The sequence below is a fragment of the Oryctolagus cuniculus genome, chromosome 8 (genome assembly GCF_051225735.1).
Source record: "Oryctolagus cuniculus isolate XC-2025 breed Fujian yellow rabbit chromosome 8, ASM5122573v1, whole genome shotgun sequence".
NCBI lineage: Eukaryota > Metazoa > Chordata > Mammalia > Lagomorpha > Leporidae > Oryctolagus > Oryctolagus cuniculus.
In genome coordinates this window covers 53,225,847-53,247,185 of record NC_142874.1, presented here as the reverse complement: position 1 = coordinate 53,247,185, position 21,339 = coordinate 53,225,847, and the positions used below count along the sequence as shown (strand labels likewise).

Below are 21,339 nucleotides of genomic sequence, written 5' to 3'. Positions count from 1 at the left end.
CATCCTCCATTGCACTCCCGGGCCACAGCAGAGAGCTGGCCTGGAAGAGGAGCGACCGGGACAGAATCCGGTGCCCCGACAGGGACTAGAACCCGGGGTGCCGGCGCTGCAGGCGGAGGATTAGCCTAGTGAGCCACAGCGCTGGCCTGGGGGGGGGGGTTTCTAGGATTATTTATGAGACTCTGGATGCTCAGAGGATGCACAGTTTTACATTTTTAGAAGTTAAATTTCAGTAAAATAGCTCATATTGTTTCCAGTTTTGATACCCTGTTTATTAGAAAGTTCTTCTCCACCCAAGATGATAGAGATACTCATCACAAATAGTTTCTCAAAACCTTATATATTTTTACTTTTAGATCTTGAATAACCTGATTGTGATTTAACAATGATATAATACTCATTGAGCTCTTATAATGTGATTGGCAGAAAGGAGGAAAATTCTCAGATATATTTGGGTCTACTGTATACTTTATTTTATTTTATTTTTTTCTGTAAAGTTTGCCTGTCTTTTACTTAGTCAGGACCAGACTGTGCTAGCTGTGTAAGTTTTAACATGTTTACTATCTGCTATCTTATATCTTCCTTCACTATTTCTCTTCCTTTCATTTTTCCCATTTTCCACTTTATACTTCAGATACTATGCCTTCTAAGAGTATAGACTGGGGCTCTGGAAGTGGACAGCTTGTTTTAAATCCCAGTTCAGTTTCTTAAAAATAGGCCATCAAATTTTGGATCTTTACAAAGGTTTAAATTACTCAGTATGCATTTTGTGGGACCTGGGAAAACATTTTCTCTTCCTGTATGGTAAAGTATAATTAACTATTTTAAAGCATTTATTTTAAACTTCAGTGCTTAGAGTGACATTGCTTTGTCTGTGCCACCGTTGTGCCTAAATAATATATGACATCTCCATGGAATGACAAGCAGTACAAACTCAGTGGGGTGGGTTTCAACTGTAGTCATTTCCAATATTCACATTTCTAGCACTCTTAATGATAAAAACTCAGAGAAGTTCATTGTTTTTTAAAGCTTTTATTTCTTTATTTGAAAGGCTGTGTGTATGTGTGAGAGAGAGAGAGAGATCTTTTCATCCCTTGGTTCACTCTCCAAATGCCCACAACAGCCAGTGCTGGGCCAGGTTGATGCCAGGAGCCTGGAATTCCACATGGGTGGCAGAAGCCCAAATACTTGAGCCATCATTGTTGCCTCCCAGGGTGCAGAGTGGCAGGGAGCTGGATCTGAAACAGAGGCTGAATTAGAAGCCCAGCACTCAGATATGACATGCAAACATCCCAAGTAGCAACTTAACCACTGAGCCACAATACCTACTTCTCAATGAAATTTCTGGATATTTTTCTGTTATCCTTAGTGTGTATTGTACATATAAATATATTTATCCTAACAGAAAAAGTTGTTAAGAATTACGTATCCAGAGTATCCAAAAACTGATATAAAGTAAAGTAGATTTGCAAGAATTATCATTCTGATTAATGCACAAAATCCAGGATAATTTGTTTAGATGATACATGGATACCAGTGTAAACATGTCAGACAGTTCTCTCATCTTTGCTTCACTTTGTAAAGTGCAGCTATGGTATCAGAGAGAAGTCAGCAGATTCTCCCAGGTATAACTGCAATACACTTACTTCTGTGTGTGTGTGTGTAGGGGGGTGGCAGGGGAGGAAGGAAGCAGTGGCAGGCTGGAGTGGAGGAGTGTGTGTGGAGGGGTGCTGTAAACCCACTGGAGTGATCTAGGGTTGCTGTCCTAAGTTGCTATTATAGATCCACCACACAAACACAATGGAGGCTCCCAGCCTTAGATCTGAGAAGTTAAAACAAATAGCATATTTTGCATTGGAAAATTTACAAAGGGTCCTGTTATTTGAGCAACTGTATGGTCTTGGTAACACCTCACCACTGTGAGTGCCACTTTTTGCAAAATCTCCTCAGCCTACTAGATATTTTTCTCACAAAGGCACTTCGTACTTCTGAGTGGTGAGTGAGTGCTGTTATATAATTATTGTGTGTCCTGGAAAAGATCTTCAGCCCTGGGAGAGAACTGTGATAAGGACATATATGAAGCAGCTGCCCGAGGAAGGCAGGATATGCTGTATTTTTAGCAATTCCTTTTCCCAGGAGAGGACTCACCTGCCATTATCAAATTGACATACATAGATAATAAGGAACCAAAATATGAATTCATAAAGAGAAATCATATTAAACAACCAGGAGAGCTTTTACTGCAAATTCAAGTCAGGTGGTTAAACCCTGCAATAATAGAATTTCTAGACACCAGGAAAGTGCTGGCAACTATACATAGCCTGCGGCCCCATTATTCCCTGGGCATCTCAGGATGACAGCATCCTTCCCTGGGTTCATGTGAGCAAAAATCTTCTTGCAATCCCCTGCAGACCCCCTAATCCTTACTTTATTCTCTGCCTCACTGTTGGTTCTTTAGAATTTAGGCAGTATTAAGAGAAGCTTGCATTGTTCCATTTGTAGATCTTTTCTATTTATACAGTTAATATCTACTGCTTTTTAAAATATAGTCAGCTCCTAATTATCATCTATTCTCAAGTGAAATAATGTAGTGAAATGATTTTAAAATTGCACAGGACTACATACATGCAAAGTGCTACCACTGTCTGCATCAACAAATATATTCTTAATAAACACAGGCAAAAATCTTAAATATGAGAACACTTTCAGAAACACTTAACAGAAAATAGAATTAAAAGAAAAGCTTATTTTGGTACAAAGCAAATTGAGTCTATGAATAGTTTTTTTCATAATACAAGTTTTTTCTATGAAGGTTTTTTTTTTTTTTTTTTTTGACAGGCAGAATTAGACAGTGAGAGAAAGAGACAGAAAGAAAGGTTTCCTTCCGTTGGTTCACCCCCTAAATGGCCGCTATGGCCGGTGTGCTGCGCCGCTCTGAAGCCAGGAGCCAGGTACTTCTTCCTGGTCTCGCATGTGGGTGCAGGGCCCAAGCACTTGGGCCATCCTCCACTGACTTCCTGGGCCACAGCAGAGAGCTGGACTGGAAGGGGGCAGCAGGGACAGAAGCGGCACCCCAACCGGGACTAGAACCTGGAGTGCCAGCGCCGCAGGCAGAGGATTAGCCTTGTAAGCCGTGGCACTGGAGGAGGGGTAACGGCCCAAGTATTTGGGTCCTGCTTGCCATGTTGGAAACTCAGAATTCCTAGCTTACAGCTTCAGCATGGACCAGCCCTAATTGTTTTGGGCATTTGGGGAATAAAGTAGTGGATAGGGGATTTCTGTCTGTCTTTCCACCTTTCAAATAAATCAAATAAGTAAAAAAAATGAAAAAACAGGAAACAAGTGAAGTGAATTTCATTAACTATCCTGATTGCTTAGTATATTAAGAAATTAAAGCAAGAAACCTATGATTATCTTCTGAGCTCATTATCCTTCAATATATGATCTATATTTCTTCTACAGTATTAATGTTTTAGCTAGGCACAGGCTGTTCAATGAAACGAGTTAAGCCTCCCTTACTAGATGTGGCTATGTGATTAGTATTTGGCCATTGATGTATGAGCCACTTTACGGTATTATGCATAGAAGGGCAGAGTATTTGCCTCTTAGTTTCCAGGTACCCTTCCCTGCAACTTCAGATACACAATGTAGGAGCTGCCAGATGCTTAGACAAGGAATCCACCTTTCCAGGATGATACTTCTTGCACTTATTAAGATCAGAAGAAGAAAACACCTTATCTAAACAAGAGTATCATCCAAATATTACATTAAACAGGGGGAAAATATTAAGACAAAGTTGAGCCAACCTAGACAACAGAAATAATAATGGTGCAAACAGAGAAAGAAATCAGCATGACGTGACTTAGGGGGACCAGCATTGTGCCACCATGTCTAAAGCTGCTGCCTGGGAAACCAGCATCCCATATGAGAGGTGGCCGGCTCAAGTCTCTGGTGTTCTGCTTTTCTAGTTCCCCACTAATGAACCTGTGGAAGCAGCAGGAGATGATGCAAGTACTTGTGTACCTGTCACCTATGCGGGAGACCCTGATGGAGTTCCGGGCTCCTGGACTGTGGGCACTTGGGAAGTGAACCAGCAGATGGAAGACCTCTCTTTGTCTCTCTGTTTCTGCCTCTCTTTGTAACTCTGCCTTGCAAGTACATAAAATAAATATTTAAAATATACTTGGAAAGGAAGAGCACAAACTCTCAATATTTGGAGTATCATATACCATGTATGAGACCCAAGATAATTCTGCTATGAAATGTAGATGACTATTCAGCACAACATTCAAGATCAATGTGCAAAAATGAAGAGCTGCCTTTATATCAGTAATGCTAAACCCAAAAATGTAATGGAAAAGATATCTGTATATAAGCAGAAGCCATAAAATATCTGTGAATAAACCTAGCAAACATTAGCCTTATGTGATGAGAACTACACAATACATCTTCTCTGAAAGACACAAAATGTTTCTGTAGATGTAGTTTTCATTTTTCATCAGGGTTGGTTATTTAGCATTACATGTTTAGTTTCTGAATACATGTCATTTTTATTCATTTTACTAATTACTTTTTGTTGTTGTTACATTATAGTTAAGTCACACAACCTCTGAAAATTGACCCTTAATTGCCACTTTTTGAGTAGATGTCCTGTTTGCAATGAAAAAATGGCCTATTCTTGGCTTTGTATGCATATCTCATTGTTTAAGCTTATTAATTGTGTTCAGATTGTCCATAAATCTGCTTAAGTTCCTCCAATCAGTTTCCTAACAAAGATGTATTAAAATGTCTAACGCAACTGCTGATCCATCTGTTTTTCTCTGAGGGACTGTCAGTTGCTGCTTGATTTATATCAAGTTGGTCCAGTTAACGGCATGCATATTCATGATGGTTCTATCTTCCCACAGTGCTGCTGCTGTTGAGAGGTCTGATGTCATCATGAGTCTTGTTCTTTGGGAGTGATCTGTTCTTCCTCTCCATAACCTTTTGGAGTTATATTTTAGAAGAGTCTTTGATGTTGATAAATGTCACTCTGTCTACTTATGAGTACTCATCAGTTATTTTGGTAGTGCATGAACACATTTAATCTGAAGTATTTCATTTTGCTTTATTCTGAAAAAATTGTCATCATACTTTGTTCAAATGTTCTATGTTTTTTCTCTCTTATAACCACTATTTTCATATTGACAGCCATTGTTCTATGCTTTTCACCTTCACATTTCTTGTGCTTTTCCACCTTCACTTAACAACACTTTAGATGCTAGGTCTAGCAGTTAAATCGCCTGCATCCCCTATCAGAGTGCATGGGCTTGAGTCCTGACTCTGGGTCCTGATTCCAGCTTCCTGCTAATGCATGCCCTAAGAGAAAGCAAGGGACAGCTCCAGTATTCGGGTCCCTGTCACTCATGTGGGAGATCCGGATTGAGTTTCCAGCTCTTGGCTTTTGCAGTGAATCAGTTCATTAGTGGAGTAAATCAGTGTACAGGAACTCTATTTGTCCATCTGTCTTTCTGTCTTTATGCCTCTCAAAGAAATAATAATGAATTAAAAAATTTAAAAAACCAAATATGAACAAATAATTCATTTTGAAATAATTATAGACTAATAAGAAGTGGCAAAAATAGTACACAGAGATTCTATGGACCCATCTCCAAGCTTCCTCCAACTACAATGCATTATTAAAACAGGAAATTGATTGACACAGTCAACTAAAGACCTAGCTTGTATTTCACCAGTTATAGCAGATACATATTTTATAAATGTCTTTGTGCATAACTTTATTACATTTTATCATCATACAACCACTAACAGTAACACAATTACGATATTAAAATATTCTATCACCACAAAAAAATTCCCTCTCTCCTCTTTCCCTTCTCCGACCCCCAGTGATCACTTATATATACTTTTTTCATTTTTAAATTTGTTTTAATTTTTATTAATTTTATCACTCATCATTAATGCATTGAATATTCTGTTAATGTTTTAAGATTTATTTTATTTATTTGAAAGACAGAGTTAAAGAGAGAGAGAGAGAAGAGAGAGAGATCTTCCATCTGTAACAGCTGGAGCTGAGCTGATCCAAAGCCAGGAGCCAGGAGCTTCCCCTCAGTCTCCCACGTGGGTGCAGGGGCCTAAGGACTTGGGCCATCCTCTGCTGCCCTCTTGGGTGCATTAGCATGGAGCTGAATTGGAAGTGGAGCAGCTGACACTTGAACCAACACCCACATGGGAAACCAGTGCTTCAGGCTGGGGCCTTAACCCACTGAGCTATAGCACTGGCCCCCCATTTATATATTCTTTATAATTTTTTTAATCTCTAGGATTTTTACAGCATGCAGCTCTTCAAGATTGGGTTGCATAAAGCTCTTAACATCCACCTATGCATGCATCAGTAATTTATTTCTTATCTTTGCTTCAGGAGTATTTCATGGTATAGAAAGTGGAACACCACACTGTTATTTACCAACTGGTAGATATACAGGCTACTGACAGTTTATGGCTATCATAAATAAAGGTGCTATGAACACTGTTTACAGGTTTTTGTGTGAATGTTTTCATTTCTCTTGGATAAAAGCCAAGGAGTATAGGGGGCTGGCACTGCGGTGTAGTGGGTAAAACTGTCGCCTGCAACACCAGCATCGCACATGAGTGCTGGTTCAATCTTGGATGCTACGCTTCTGATCCAGCTCCCTGCTAATGCTCGTTGGAAAGAAGTGGAAGATGGCCCAAGTGGTTGTGTCCCTGCCACCCATGATGGAGACCCCAGTGGAGCTCTTCATTTCTGTCTATGGCCTATCTTAGCACTGGCTGTTGTGGCCATCTGGGGAGAGAACCAGCAGACAGAAAACCTCTGTTTGTCTTTCCCTGTTTTTCTGTTACTCTCACTTTCAAATAAATAAATAAATCTTTAAAAAAGTTTTTTTTAAAAAGCCAAGGAGTATAATCAGTAGGTCATAGGGTAGTTGAGTGCCTGTTTTTATTTTATTTTTGACTGATACATAATTATACATATTTATGGGGTACTATAATGTGATGCTTCAATGTATGTATACATTGTATAATGGTCAAATTAGAAAATTAGCATATCTGCTACCTCAAATATTCATCACTTTTTTGGGGGTGAGAACATCATTAATCTATAACACTGTACCCATTGACTTCTTATTTTTTCTGAACCTCTCCCCTTCTCACCCTCTCATAACCACAGTTCTACTCTCAGCTTCTATGAGATCAACTTTTTGAGATTCCATATAAGTGGGATAATGTAGTATTCATCTTTTTTTTAGATTTATTTATTTGAAAGGCAGTTAAACAGATAGAGAGATAGAGACCAAGATCTTCTATCCACCAACTCACTCCCCAAACGGCTGCAATGACTGGGTTAGGCCAGGCTGAAGTGAAGAGCTTCTTCTGGGTGAAGAAGGCCATGTGGGTGAAGGGGCCCAAGCATTTGGCCCATCTTCCACTCTTTTCCCAGGCACATTAGTAGGGAATTGAATTGGAAGTGGAACAGCCAGGACTATAATTGGTGCCCATATGGGATGCCAGGTTTGCATGCAGTGGCTTTACCCACCATGCCACATTGCCTCCCTGCCTGGGTTATTTCACCTAACATGGTATCTTCCAGGTTCATCCATGGTGTTGCAAATGACAGAATTTCATCCCTTTTCATAGCTGAATAATATCCCATTATATACATATACCATATTTTCTTTAGTCATTTGTTGATATACACTTCAGGTGATTCTGTATGTTGACTATAGTGAATGCTGCTACAGTAAACATGAGAACGAAAAAGTCTCTTTGATACACCGACTTCATTTCCTTTGTCTGCATACCCAGCAGTGGGATTACTGAATCATAGGGCAGCTCTATTTTTAATTTTTAAAGAATTGTAAGCAATTTTAAGACAACAATTTTGTATGTGAAGGACACCTATTTCTTCATCAACACAAACTCAAGGAACTGACACAGAAAAAAATTTCAATAGCCTCAAGTGCAGAAATAAACTGAAAAAAATTTTCCCAGAGATCACTAACGGCCTAAATGATTTCAAATGGTGAATTTTAATAAACATGTAAAGAAGAAATAATAAGACAGAAAATAGAGGATGAGACACTTTCCAACCTATTTTAAGAGACCAACATAACCTTCTTATCAAAACCTAATGTGTGTAATAAAAATAATTACAAAACTATAGTCCTAACTGATAAAGGTGAAAAATCCTTAACTAAATGTATACCAAATTCGGAAAAAAAGTAAAAATAAAATAAGAATCACTAATCTTTCTCCTCGTTCTCTTTTGTCTATTTGTTCTACCATTACTATTTGTACTTTCATGTGGGTACTTATTGTCCTTTCACTTCTAATGTAGGATTTCCTTAAGCATTTCAATCTGGTGTTGATGAATTCCATCAGCTTTTATTTGTTATTTCTCCTTCATTCTTAAGGACACAGAATTCCAAGTTTATGCCAAATGAGTACTATGAAAAACTACAAATAGCTTAAAGTTTACTTGTCCCAACATTGATTTATCTTTTAATTTCATTTTCTATGAACTTTTAAAATTATCCTCACAGTATTCTGGTATTCTGGACATCTTTTTCCTTCAGGATCTTGAATATTTTACCCTGGTCTCTCCTAGTATTTAAAGTATCTGCCAAAATGTCTGTCATGAGAGTAATGGGAGTTTCTTTGTAAGTGATGTGACACTTCTTTGGCTAATTTTAGAATTCATCATTTGTGGCTGGCGCAGCGGCTCACTAGGCTAATCCTCTGCCTGTGGGGCTGGCACCCCGGGTTCTAGTCCGGGTCAGGGCGCCAGATTCTGTCCTGGTTGCTCCTCTTCCAGTCCAGCTCTCTGCTGCGGCCCGGGAGTGCAGTGGAGGATGGCCCAGGTCCTCGGACCCTGCACCTGCATGGGAGAACAGGAGGAAGCACCTGGCTCCTGGCTTCGGATCAGCGCAGCATGGCCGTAGCAGCCACTTGGGAGGTGAACCAACAGAAGAAGGAAAACCTTTCTCTCTCTCTCCCTCTCCCTCTCCCTCTCTCTCACTGTCTAACTCTGGCCTGTCCAAAAAAAAAAAAAAAAAAAAACAAACAAAAAAAACGAATTCATTCTTTGCATTTTTACAGTTGGACTATTATATACATTGAAGAGGATGATTACTATTTGAATTTACTATGAGTTTTTTGGACTTTCTGGGTCTGGATGTCCACATATTTCCTGTGATTTAGAAAATTTTCAGCAATTATTTCACTGAATAAATTTTCTTGACTTTTAACTTATCTTTTCCTTCTGCAACACTCATTCTACAAATGTTTGGTTGCTTGATGGTGTCCCCATGAGTCTTTTGAAAAAAAAATTTATTTTATTGATTGAAAGGCAGAAATTCAGGGAGAGGAGAGAGGAGGGGAGGGGTTAGTTATCTTCTATTTGCTGGTTCAGTCCCCAAATGGCTGCAGCTCAGCCAGGCTGAAGCCAGGCGCTTCTTCTGGGTCTCTCATGTGGGTGCACGAATCCAAGCACTTGGGCCATCCTTCACTGCTTTCCCAGGCACATTAGCAAGGAGCTGAATCAGAAGTAGCACAGCTGGTACCTGAATTGGAGCCTATATGGGATGTCAGAACTGCAGGCCAAGGCTTAACCTTCTATGCCAAAGCAGAAACCCCAAATGGTATCCCCATAAGTCTTAAGATTTTCTTTGTTCTTTTAATATTTTCTTTTTTCTTTCTGACTGGATTATTTCAAAAGACCTTCTCCAGGCTCAGACATTCCTTCTTCTGCATGGTCATTTTTGCTGTAGAGGCTCTCAACTGTACTTTTTATTTCACTTATTTATTTATTTAGCTCCAAGATTTCTCATTAAGCCTTTTCTATAATCTCTCTGTTAAATTTCTCATTCATATTATGAATTATCTTCCAAATTTTGTTGAACTCTCTGTATAACATTGCATTTTTGTTTCATTACTTTTCTTTAAAGTTATTATTTTGAATTCTTTTCAAGCAGTTCATCAATTTTTACTTCTTTATGTTCTGTTGCTAGAGTGCATATCATGTTACTCTATTTTTTTCATGTTTCTTGTGTCCCTAAATTGGTTTTTGAGTATGTGGCTGGTCAGATAGTACTAATTTTCTAATTCTTCTGGCAAGTATATTGGTTGTAGGTGCTGCATTGGTTTTGGATCTGGGTGGGAGTTTAGTCTAGTGTCCATGTGACTTCATCAGCTATAACCAACATCGGTAAAGTTTGCAAGTGTCTCAGTGGTCTGGCTGTAGGGGCTGTGGTGGAACTGCCCCACCAGTTGAGATTCAGCTCCCTGAAGTAGGACAAATTTGCTAGCAGCTCTAGGTGTAGTGCATGTAGCTGTGGGTCAGGGTACCTATCAATTTCTGTGGGTCATGTGAGGGTGAGGCCACCCCCATGGGCCTGGGTTGGTGTAGCATGGCATGCCCCAAAGCAGGGTGAGATGCCTGTCAGGGTCTGAGGACTGCAGAGAGGATAGGCCATACCATTGTGCCCAGAGGAGCTACCTGTCAGTATTCAAGGGCTGAACAGGTAACTTCATGGGGCCTCTAAGAGCTGACCTGTTCCAGGACGGCTGTTGAGCCAAGAGAGGATGGACAGGAATGAGCATCTGCTTCTCAGTTGCTGTAGCAACTCAACAGCTCCCCAGACTGGGCTGAAGTGGCTGCAAGTGTTTTAGGAATCCACAGTGGTAAATGCCTCAAGTATTTGTGGCATAAGTGGGGACTGCCATGGCTTCCTGCTTACCCTTTCCTTGCCAAGTGAGGTGGCACTTGCTTCAGGGTTGATCTCAACAGATAGGTCGACAATGTTATATGCTTATTTCCCTTTTTAATAAGGGATTTTGTACTTCCACACTCTGTAAAGAATAATCCTATGTTCATGTTCCTGACTATTGCCAGCGGAGGAGTCTTCCTCTGTGCTATGCAGCCCGAGTTTGGATGGGGGTGGTAGAGGCAATACCTTAGCCATTTGGTAAATGCACTTCTAAAGGCTTAACTTATGGATACTGACCTGAGGAGCATGAGCTGTGGGACTCTGCCCAGTATGGGCTTTTCACTATACCAGACCTGCTACTGGCACTAAACTCAGGTCTAGATATAATTCCTTGTCTCTCTCTCTCTCTAGGTGGAACGCATGTCTCTCCATGCTGTGCTGTTCAGAGTTTGCAAGGGGGAAAGGATGTGGACAACTCTTTCCTTTTTGCTTTCTTCAAGCATACTTTCTTATTACCAATTAAATACAGGCATTATGGACTTTCACTTGGTTTTCCCAGTTCTTCTACAGGTAGGCTGGTACGTGAATGGCTATTCAAATTGGTATTTCTGTGTGGAGTTAATAAGTGGATCTTACTCAGCAGCCATCTTTCTCAGTCTCCTGTTTCATTTTATTTAAAAACTAAATTGCCAAACTATTATCTAGAGTGGCTGTATCATTTTATATTCCTACCAAAATTGTATGGATGATAAATTTCTTAAATCTTTGCTAGCATTTGGTATTACTATTATTTGATTTTTTCATTTTAAAAAATTTTTTTATTTAAGTTAAACAAGTTTCATATATTTCATATATACAGATTTAGGAACATAGTGATACTTCCCCAATCCAAGCTCCAAACTTCTTCCTCCTCTGTCTCACATTCTTAAATTTTACAAAGATTGATAATCAGTTTACTTAATATTATAAAGTTAACCCTACACTAAGTAAAACAGTTCAACAAATAGTATGAAGGGGAAAAATATACTGTTCCTCAACAGAAGAGACAAGGGCTGGAGCTGGTGCTTTGGCGCAGTAGGTTAATCCTCCACCTGCAGCGCCAGCATCCCATATGGGCTCCTGTTCTAGTCCTGGCTGCTCCTCTTCTGATCCAGCTCTCTGCTACGGCCTGGAAAAGCCATAGAAGATGGCCCGAGTCCTTGGGCCCCTGCACCCACATAGGAGACCAGGAAGAAGTGCCTGGTTCCTGGCTTCGGATTGGCACAACTCTGGCCATTGCAGCCATTTGGGGAGTGAACCAACGGAAGGAAGACCTTTCTCTCTGTCTCTCCCTCTCACTGTTTGTAACTCTACCTCTCAAATAAATAAAATCATTTTTTAAAAAAGAGACAAGGGCTGTAAACAATCATCAAATCTCGAAATGTCCTTTTCACTAAAATACATCACATATGGGTAATCTGTTAGTTGCCACAGATGAGTGAAAACATATCATATATGTCTTTTTGGGACTGGCTTATTTCACTAAGTGTAATGGTTTCCAGCTCCATCCATCTTGTTGCAAAAGACAGGATTTTATTTTTTTTTATAGGTGAGTAGTACTCCATAGTGTGTATATATACCATAATTTCTTTAGTTAACAGTTGATGGGTTGATTCCTATTTCTTTGCTACTGTGAATTGTACTGCAATGAGCATGGGGATACAGATAACTCTTTCACATGCCTATTTCTTTTAGTTTGGGTAAACTGCTAGGAGTGGGATGGCTGGATCATATGGTAAGTATATATATTCAGATTTCTGATATCTCCATACTATCTTCCACATTGGCTGCACCAGTTTGCATTCCAACCAACAGTGGACCAGGTATCTTTCCCCCCACATCCTTGCCAGCAATTGTTGCTTGTTGGTTTCTGTATGACAGCCTTTCTAACTGGAGCAAGGTGAAACTTCACTGTGGTTTGGATTTGCATTTCCCTGATGGCTAGTGATCCCCAGCATTTTTTCAAGTGTCTGTTGACCATTTGAATTTCTTCTCTTGAAAAATGCCTGTTCAAGTTCTTTGCCCATTTCTCAACTGGATAATCTGTTTTGTTGTTGTTGAGTTTCTTGATCTTTTTATGAATTCTGGATGTTAATCCTTTAGCAGTTGAATAGTTTGCAAATACGTTCTCCCATTCTGTTGGCTGCCTCTTCACTTTGATGAGTGTTTCTTTTGCAGTACAAAAACTTCTCAATTTGATGTAATCCCATTTGTCAATTTTGGCTTTGATTACCTTTGCTTCTGGGGTCTTTTCCAAAAAGTCTTTGCCAATGTCTTGCAGGGTTTCCCCAATGTTCTCTAATAATTTGATGGTATTGGGTAATAGATTTTGGACCTTGATCCATTTTAAATGGATTTTGTAATCCCATTTGTCAATTTTGGCTTTGATTACCTTTGCTTCTGGGTCTTTTCCAAAAAGTCTTTGCCAGTGTCTTGCAGGGTTTCCCCAATGTTCTCTAATAATTTGATGGTATTGGGTAATAGATTTTAGACCTTGATCCATTTTGAATGGATTTTTGTGTAAGGTGTAAGGTAGGGGTCTGGATTCATAATTCTGCATGCAGAGATCCATTTTCACAGTACCATGTGTAGTACCTTGCTACAGGGATTGATTTTTGCTTCTTGTCAAAGATAAGTTGGTTGTACATGAATGGTGTGATTTCTGGAGTTTCTATTCTGTTCCACTGGTCTATCCATCTGTTTTTGTGCCACTACCAGGCTGTTCTGATTATAACTTCCCTGTAATATGTCTTTTTTTGCATTTTCATAAAACACTTTATTTTGCCATTTATCTTTTTTTATTTTAATATTTTTATTTGACAGGTAGAGTTATAGACAGAGAGGACAGAGAGAAAGGTCTTCCTTCCATTGGTTCACTCCCCTAAAGGCTGCCTCAGCTGGTGCTGGGCTGATCTGAAGTCAGGAGCCAGGTGACTCTCCTTGGTCTCCCACGTGGGTGCAGGGGCCCAAGTACTTGGGCCATCCTCCACTGCCCTCCAGGGCCACAGCAGAGAGCTGGACTGGAAGAGGAGCAACCAGGACTAGAACCCAGCGCCCATATGGGATGCCGGCACCGCAGGCGGAGGATTAACCAAGTGAGTCACGGCGCTGGCCCCCATGTAATATGTCTTGAAATCAGGTATTGTGCTGTATCTGGCTTTGTTTTTGTTGTATAACATTGCTTTAGTTATTCAGGGTCACTTGTGTTTCCATATGAGTTTCAGCATCATTTTTTTTCTAGATCTGTGACGAATGTCATAGGAATTTTGACTGGGATCACATTGAATCTGTAAATTACTTTTGGTAGCATGGACATTTTGATGATGTTGATTCTTTCAATCCATGAACATGGAAGATTTTTCCATTTTTAATGTCTTCTTCTATTTCTTGCTTTAGTGTTTTATAATTTTCATTATAGAGATCTTTGACATCCTTAGTTACATTTATTCCAAGGTATTTAATTCTTTTTGGAGCTATTGTGAATGGGACTGATCTCAAAAGTTCTTTTTCAGCCATGGCATTGTCTGTATATACAAAGGCTACTGATTTTTGTGTGTTGATTTTATATCCTGCCACTTTACCAAACTCTTTTATGAGTTCCGAATTCTCTCACTGGAGTCTTTTGGATCCCCTATATTTAGAATCATGTCATCTGCAAATAGGGACAGTTTGATTTCCTCCTTTCCAATTCGTATCCCTTTAGATTCTTTTTCTTGGCTAATGGCTCTGGCTAAAACTTCTAGGACTATATTAAATAGCAATGGTGTGAGTTGGCATCTTTGCCAGGTTCTGTATCTTAGGGGGAATGCTTCCAGCTCCTCTTCATTCAATAGGATGCTGGTCATGGGCTTTATTACTTTTTCATGGGTACATAGTGGTATTTCATGTGGTTTTATGATTGCTTTTACTGATTGAGAAACTCTATTGAGAGTCAGCTCTAACTGACCTTTGGGCTCATAAATTTGTCTTTAGATATATGCATTTTGTATTTTATCACATTTATTGTGTTCTGCAATTAAATCATCACATTTTTCATTCTAAATATGTCCCATTGGTGCTTTCTAACAACTTCTATATCCTGCCACACTGGATATTCTTTTACTTAATATCAGTAGTCATTTTTAAAAAGCATTCTCTTTCATGCAGTGCTTATTCATCCTGCAATATCTTTAATAATGGTGATACTTCCTGTTACCTATGAGCTCATGTTCCCCTGGTTGTATCTTCTAGTCTGCCTGAGTATGTTTACTAGCAGAAAATTGGATGGGGTATTTGTCTTGTTGCTTCAGAAATTAAGAAGACATTAATAAGTTTGGATGGCTCGAAGAACCAAAGGACAAATAATAAATCCATTTCTTTTTGTGGCAGGTTCCCTCAGATAAGCCCCATTTACCTTTTCACCCAAGGCTTCCTAGGTCATGAATTCACCAGTTTTTTGTAGCTTTACTGCTCTGTACATCATCCAATCCAACCTAATTTCCAACTTATATACTGATTCCCAGACCCTTATTCCGTGACTCTGAAATTTCATCATTGATCAACAAATTCCCTACCAGCCTTATCTCTTCTTGGAATGCTCCCTTTACCTCCTTAATTCTTTTTCTTTTATGCTTTTATTGATCTTGCTGCTACAGAAGGACACTGAGACTTTAAGATATTTTCCAATTTATTTTATTGAGACAGTTTGGTGTGCATGTTCCTTCTTGCTACTTCCACCCCATTACTCCTAGCTTCATCACACCCTCCCCCAAAAGTCATTTATCTTTTGAGATTCTCTTCACTTGGGCTTAAAACCAAGTCTCCCCCTTTTTTGCTGCCACCTGCCAACTTCCTGTTTATCTCCAATATCACTCCCTTTAGTGCTTAGCTAAAGGAGCTCAGAGTTTCCTTGGTTCATAATTCCAGTGCTTTGGTCAGTCAGCTGTTTGCCCTGGTCCTTCTCCCCTGATCTCCCTCAGACACACACTCTCACTGTCTTATCCTCAGTCTTTTTTTTAAATTTTATTTTAGATTTACTTACTTATTTGAAAGTCAGGGTTATACAGAGAGAAGAGGAGAGGAAGAGAGAAAGAGAGCTTCCATCCACTGGTTCATTCTCCAGTTGGCCACAAGGGCTGGAGCTGCGCTGATCTGAAGCCAGGAGCCATGAGCTTCTTCCAGTTCTCCCACATGGTGCAGGGGCCTAGGGACTTGGGCCATCTTCCACTGCTTTCACAGGCCATAGCAGAGAGCTGGATTGGAAGTGGAGCAGCCAGGACTAGAACCGGCACTCATATGGGATGCCGGCACTGCGCGCAGCAGCTTACCTGCTGCGCCACAGCGACAGTCTTATCCTGTCTTATCATCACAAGCAACTGCACTTCTTTGAAATCTTGACATCAAAGATTTCACCTTCCAAATCCACTTCCTCTTTTTCTAGCTCTCTTTGCTCACTGACCCCACCATCTACTTTCAGCTTTCCATCAGTTCTCTCCTGCCTTCACTCCCCTCCTTACCTTGCATACATCACATAGGGGCTATGGTTATAAACTCTTTTAAATACTTGTATGTTCCTGGCTCTTTTTTGAGGGTTATTGAAAAATTTGTGGACAAAGGGAATGAAAAGCTAAGTTCATTCTGATCCAAAAATGTTCTGAAATCCATGCATAATTGTTACCATAGTACGTCTTCTCCATGAAAATTTTAAAGACCTTTCATATTTTCCATGGAGTCTGCCCCATAAAATTCACTTTTTTGGGGGCCAGCATTGATGTGTAGTGGGCACTGGTGCGATTCCCAGCTGCTTCACGTCCAGTCCAACACCCTGTTAATGTGCCTTGGAAAGCAGTGGAAGACGGCCCACGCCCTTGGGCCCCTGCACTCACCTAGGAGATCTAGAAGAAGCTCAAGGCTCTTGGCATTGGATTTGCTCAGCTCCAGCCACTGTGGCCATTTGGTGAACCAGCAAATGGAAGACTCTCTCTGCCTCTGCCTCTCTGTAACTCTGCCTTTCAAATAAATAAATCCTTAAAAAATCCACCTTTTCTATATCTCTACTTCATCATGTGAACATGGCTAAGATGAAAATCTCATAAGTCATTATGTTTTCACTTGAGACTTGGGACCCTGATCTGATATGAATACCTAATATTGCCTCTGAACCCACTTTCCCAATACCCAAATTATATCTTTTGATTCTTATGTCTATTTAAGAACCTCCCACACCCTTTCCAACCTACAGTCTCATTGGTGCCCCTATGACTGGAGTAATTAGAGAAAAGTACCCGCCAGGGGGAAGTGTCTTGTCCTCTTATGAAATGAAATCATTCACAGTGAATCACTTGGCATGGGACCTGCCATATCAAAGCCACTAAATAGATATTAATTTTTATTAGTTCCATTACTGTTGTCTTACCACTGGTAAAAATAAAATGAGCTAGTATCCTCGATACCTTTCTCTTGACACAATGCAGCAGAAGCCCATTCTTCAATAGTAAATTTGATACAACACAGTACAGGTCCCCTCTGTGACAATGAATTTGTTATAATGCAAATACAATACTGTGTCACAAAGCTAACAAGGACTCAATTTAATCAGTGCAATTTGTCTCACCTGCCACAGTCACAACTGGCTCAAGCATGGGCAAGGCACAGAGTTCTGAGTTCTGAGAAAAGCAAATGACCTCTTTTCCTACTGACCTTAGGACAGGAGCATCTGCAGGGTGAACATTTGACATAGTGGTTCAGATGCCACTTGGGACATCCACATTCCACATCAGAGTGCCAGCATTTGAGTTCCATGCTCTCCTCCCAATAACAACCTCCTGTTAATGAGCACATTGGGAGGCAGAAGTGATGGCTTAAGTACTTGGGGTCCTAGCCACCCACGAAGGAGAACTGGATGGAGTTCCTGTTCCTGGCTTCTGGCTACTGCAGGCATTTGGAGAATGTAGCACAGGATGGGAGATCTTTCTCTGCCTTTCAGATAAATACAAATGATTTAAAGGAAACTCATCTGTGGGAGGGTTTTTTTTTTTTTAAATTATTATTACTAGGGGAAATGAGTGAAAACAGAGCTGTCACTAAAGAGGCAAGCCACAAATCAGAGAAGAAATAAACTATGACAATTTGAGCCTTGATTAAATCACATCTGAAGTAAATCTACCTCTAGATTTTTACAGTTAATTTGGTAAAGGCAGTTTGAGTTGAATTTTCTGTTTTTTCTTCCCATATTACATAAAAAGGTAGTCAAAAAAACTTTTAAAAATTTCAAGAATCCAGATCTTTAAAATTCTGAGTCACAGTCTCAATTAAATTTCCATGTAATTTCTCAGGTGGCCTATAATTTAATTTGACTTCAATAAATTTACTTGATTTGACAATCAAATTCACTTCTAGTATTTTCATATGTTTCAGAAAAGTATGTCCACAAACATGACCATGGCAGTGGTCATTCTGTATGGCTCCAAAGTATGTTCTTATTAACTTTTCTACTGCAGAGAGAAGTTAATGCTAAACTGATAGATGTACCTTATCTGAGAACCATGTGTTAGCATACTTGCTGGGATGTGGAAGGATGCTGTCTGGAAAACGGCCTTAGGAGATTAAACATAGATTTCAGGGGATAAAAACTTAAATTCATAGTAGGACCAATTTAGGAGTTGGAAAATGCATCATTCAAGAACCAAACTGATATATATAGTACAAACCAACTGACATGATTTCTTCATAAGACTTCCAAGGTGAAAATACACAGGTTCATTTGAGTTGTTGAGTCAACATTAATGAATCTGTATTTCCCAGTGCACTGCTGTGAACTTGAAATATATTGAACTCTGGATGTTAGTGAAATATATTTTAATTACATGCCAGGTCTTCTCAGTGGAGATTTATCACTGTAGTCAATAACAATTTTATTTATGTGTTTTCTTTATTTCAGAGGCAGAGAGAAAGACATAGTGACAGACAGATCTCTAATCTATTGGTTCACTTCCATTTGTGCACAATGACACAGGACCAGGGCTGAGCCAGGAACTCAATACAGGCCTCCCATATGGGTGACACAGAAACACCTATTGCCCACTGTGGCATGAATTAGTGGGAAGCTGCAGTTAGTAGCCAGAGCCCATATACTTCCATATAGGATATAAGCATTTTAAGTGACATCTTAACTGACAGGCTAAATACCTGCCTGACAATTAATTATAAGCAGAAAAATAATCTTTCTTTTTATTTGACAGGTTCACTCCCCAAATGGCTGCTACAGCCAGCGCTGTGCCTATCCGAAGCCAGGAGCCAGGTTCTTCTTCCTGGTCTCCCATGAGTGCAGTGAGCCACAGCGCCAGCCCGGAAAGATAATCTTTAAAAGAGATGCTAACAATAGTCAATTTTATTTTTCCTTGGAATGGCTCTATTAACATAATTAACTCATGTTTGTTGATTCTTCAGCTACACTTGACAAGACTAATGATTCATATGTTTTTTTTGAAAATTCATTTTTCTACTATATAAGTATGTAGAATTCGCTATAAATTTATAATAACTATATGGAGATTAGTGAAAATAAAACAAGGTAATTTATTTATAGCCCCACCTGTAGCATTTTCTAGGGATATAGTCAGCAAATCAGCCTCAATATGCAGTTCAAAACAATGTATTATGTTCTGTCTGAAGAACAGGAAAAGAGGGGCTTATAGGAACCAGGGAAAATAAAATAAGGAAATGGAAATGCTAATTATCTTCTTTGCTCAGTTCATATTGCATACATGTGTTGAAATACTGCACTGTATACCATAAAAATGTAAAAGTACTACATTAAGTAAAAATTAAAATCAGAAGGAAAAATAAAATAATACTGTGCTTCTAGCTTTTATGAAAATTTCAAATGGCAAATATGATATGATAGAGTCCAGGTTGAAATAAAACAAATCATAGAGTGTTAAATTGATGTTATGGGGCCGGCGCTGTGGTGCAGTGGGTTAATGCCTTGGCCTGAAGCATCGGCATCCCATGTGGGCGCCGGTTTGAGACCCGGCTGCTCCACTTCTAATCCAGCTCTCTGCTATGGCCTGGGAAAGCAGTAAAAGATGGCCCAAGTCTTTGGGACCCTGCACCTGCATAGGAGACCAGGAAGAAGCTCCTGGCTCCTGGCTTCAGAAAGGTGAAGCTCCGGCTGTTGCAGCCAATTGGGGAGTGAACCATGAGATGGAAGACCTTTCTCTCTCTCTGTCTCCGCCTCTCCTCTCTCTGTATAACTCTTTTAAAGAAATAAATCTTTATAAAATAAAAAATAAATAGATTTTATAATAATTCAATTTTATTAGTTTTTCTAAAATTTTTTAAATTCTAATTTTTATTTCTATAAACAAATGATGTATGGGGATTCCAAGATGGTGGAATAGGGAGTGACACACTGTGATAGGCTAGTGATAAATAATGAAAAAAAAAAGTGTAGGAAGTGTACTATCAGGAGAATTGGAGAGAAAAACGCACTGGAAATCCTACAAGAGGGAGAGAAATGTCATGGACCTATGTGGAGGGTGTGGACATGCAGCAGGAATACTAACACAACACATGAGTGCAGCAGCTGAGAGCCAGAGCAGGAAGTGGTTTTGTAGTGGCTTGGAGATGGAGGTGAAATTGAACTGCAGCAAACTGTGGTGATACAGCTGGAGGGAGAGTGTGGCATGAGTCTGGACTGGAGCCCTGGGGGTCAGCAGTTGCCTACAGACTCAGTGGAGGTAGAGGGGGCATATTCATCTCGCGCCACTTCTGCACAGCAGTGCTATCTGCCTGGCTGAGCAAGGGTGGGTGCCATTTTGGTCTGAAAAGCAGCTACAGGAGACTCTGTGTGTTTAGACAGCAACTGGCTGAAACAGGACAATTTATCTGTAGTATTGGCAGCAGTGGCTGGGTGAGAGCAACCTTTGGCCAGTGGTTCTTGTATATGCATGTGATCCACAGATTCTAGCAGAGGGAAAATCCATGGTCCCCACTTTCAGCCAGGCTAGGAGGTGGCGGTGCATTCCTGCAGAACTGTAAGGCAACCCCAGCCTCCCAGGATCAAGACTCCTAGGCAGAACTAGCTCAGGGAGCATCTTGACTTTCTGTTGACTGGACAGACTGGCAGGGCAGAGCCAACCTCTATACTCAGCAACTATGGGAGTCATGTGTTGAGATCGTGGGGACTCGGTGGTTACCAGAGAAGGTACAGGGTGTAGCTGGGTCTCTGGACAATCATGCTCAGAGCTCCTTGGTTGCATGGGGGCAGGTCATTGCAGTGGGAACTGTGCTCACAGTGAGGACTATGAAGATCATTGTGTTGTTCATATGGTGTTGTGGATGACTGTTGAACACACTGGGATCTAACACTTGGGCATTGCTCAGTATGGAGGAGAGAAGGTGAGGGGGTTATCACACCAACAAATGTGACCATTTCTCCACTTCTGTAAACAAAAGGAGATCTACCTTCCTCATACTTGGGTGTTACCATGGATAATTGCTCCATCCTGGAGCACTGACCAGAGGTCCCTGGTCACACCCACCATACACCTCTTGGTATTTGCTCACAAGT

General features: G+C 40.1%; 1 protein-coding gene across 3 annotated transcripts in view; it reads right to left on the bottom strand.

The window, feature by feature from the left end:
- Positions 1-21,339, bottom strand: part of RNF150 (ring finger protein 150) — a 341,932-nt gene that overhangs the window by 152,123 nt on the left and 168,470 nt on the right. The window contains exon 2 of one of the 3 annotated variants that reach the window (XM_089302458.1): positions 484-1,238. The exons of the other annotated variants lie outside the window; for them this stretch is intronic. Coding sequence (XP_089158584.1) covers positions 1,033-1,238 — 206 coding nt within the window. The 3' untranslated portion in view covers positions 484-1,032. Of the gene's footprint in view, positions 1-483; positions 1,239-21,339 lie in introns of those variants that run through there. 3 annotated transcript variants of the gene reach the window in all.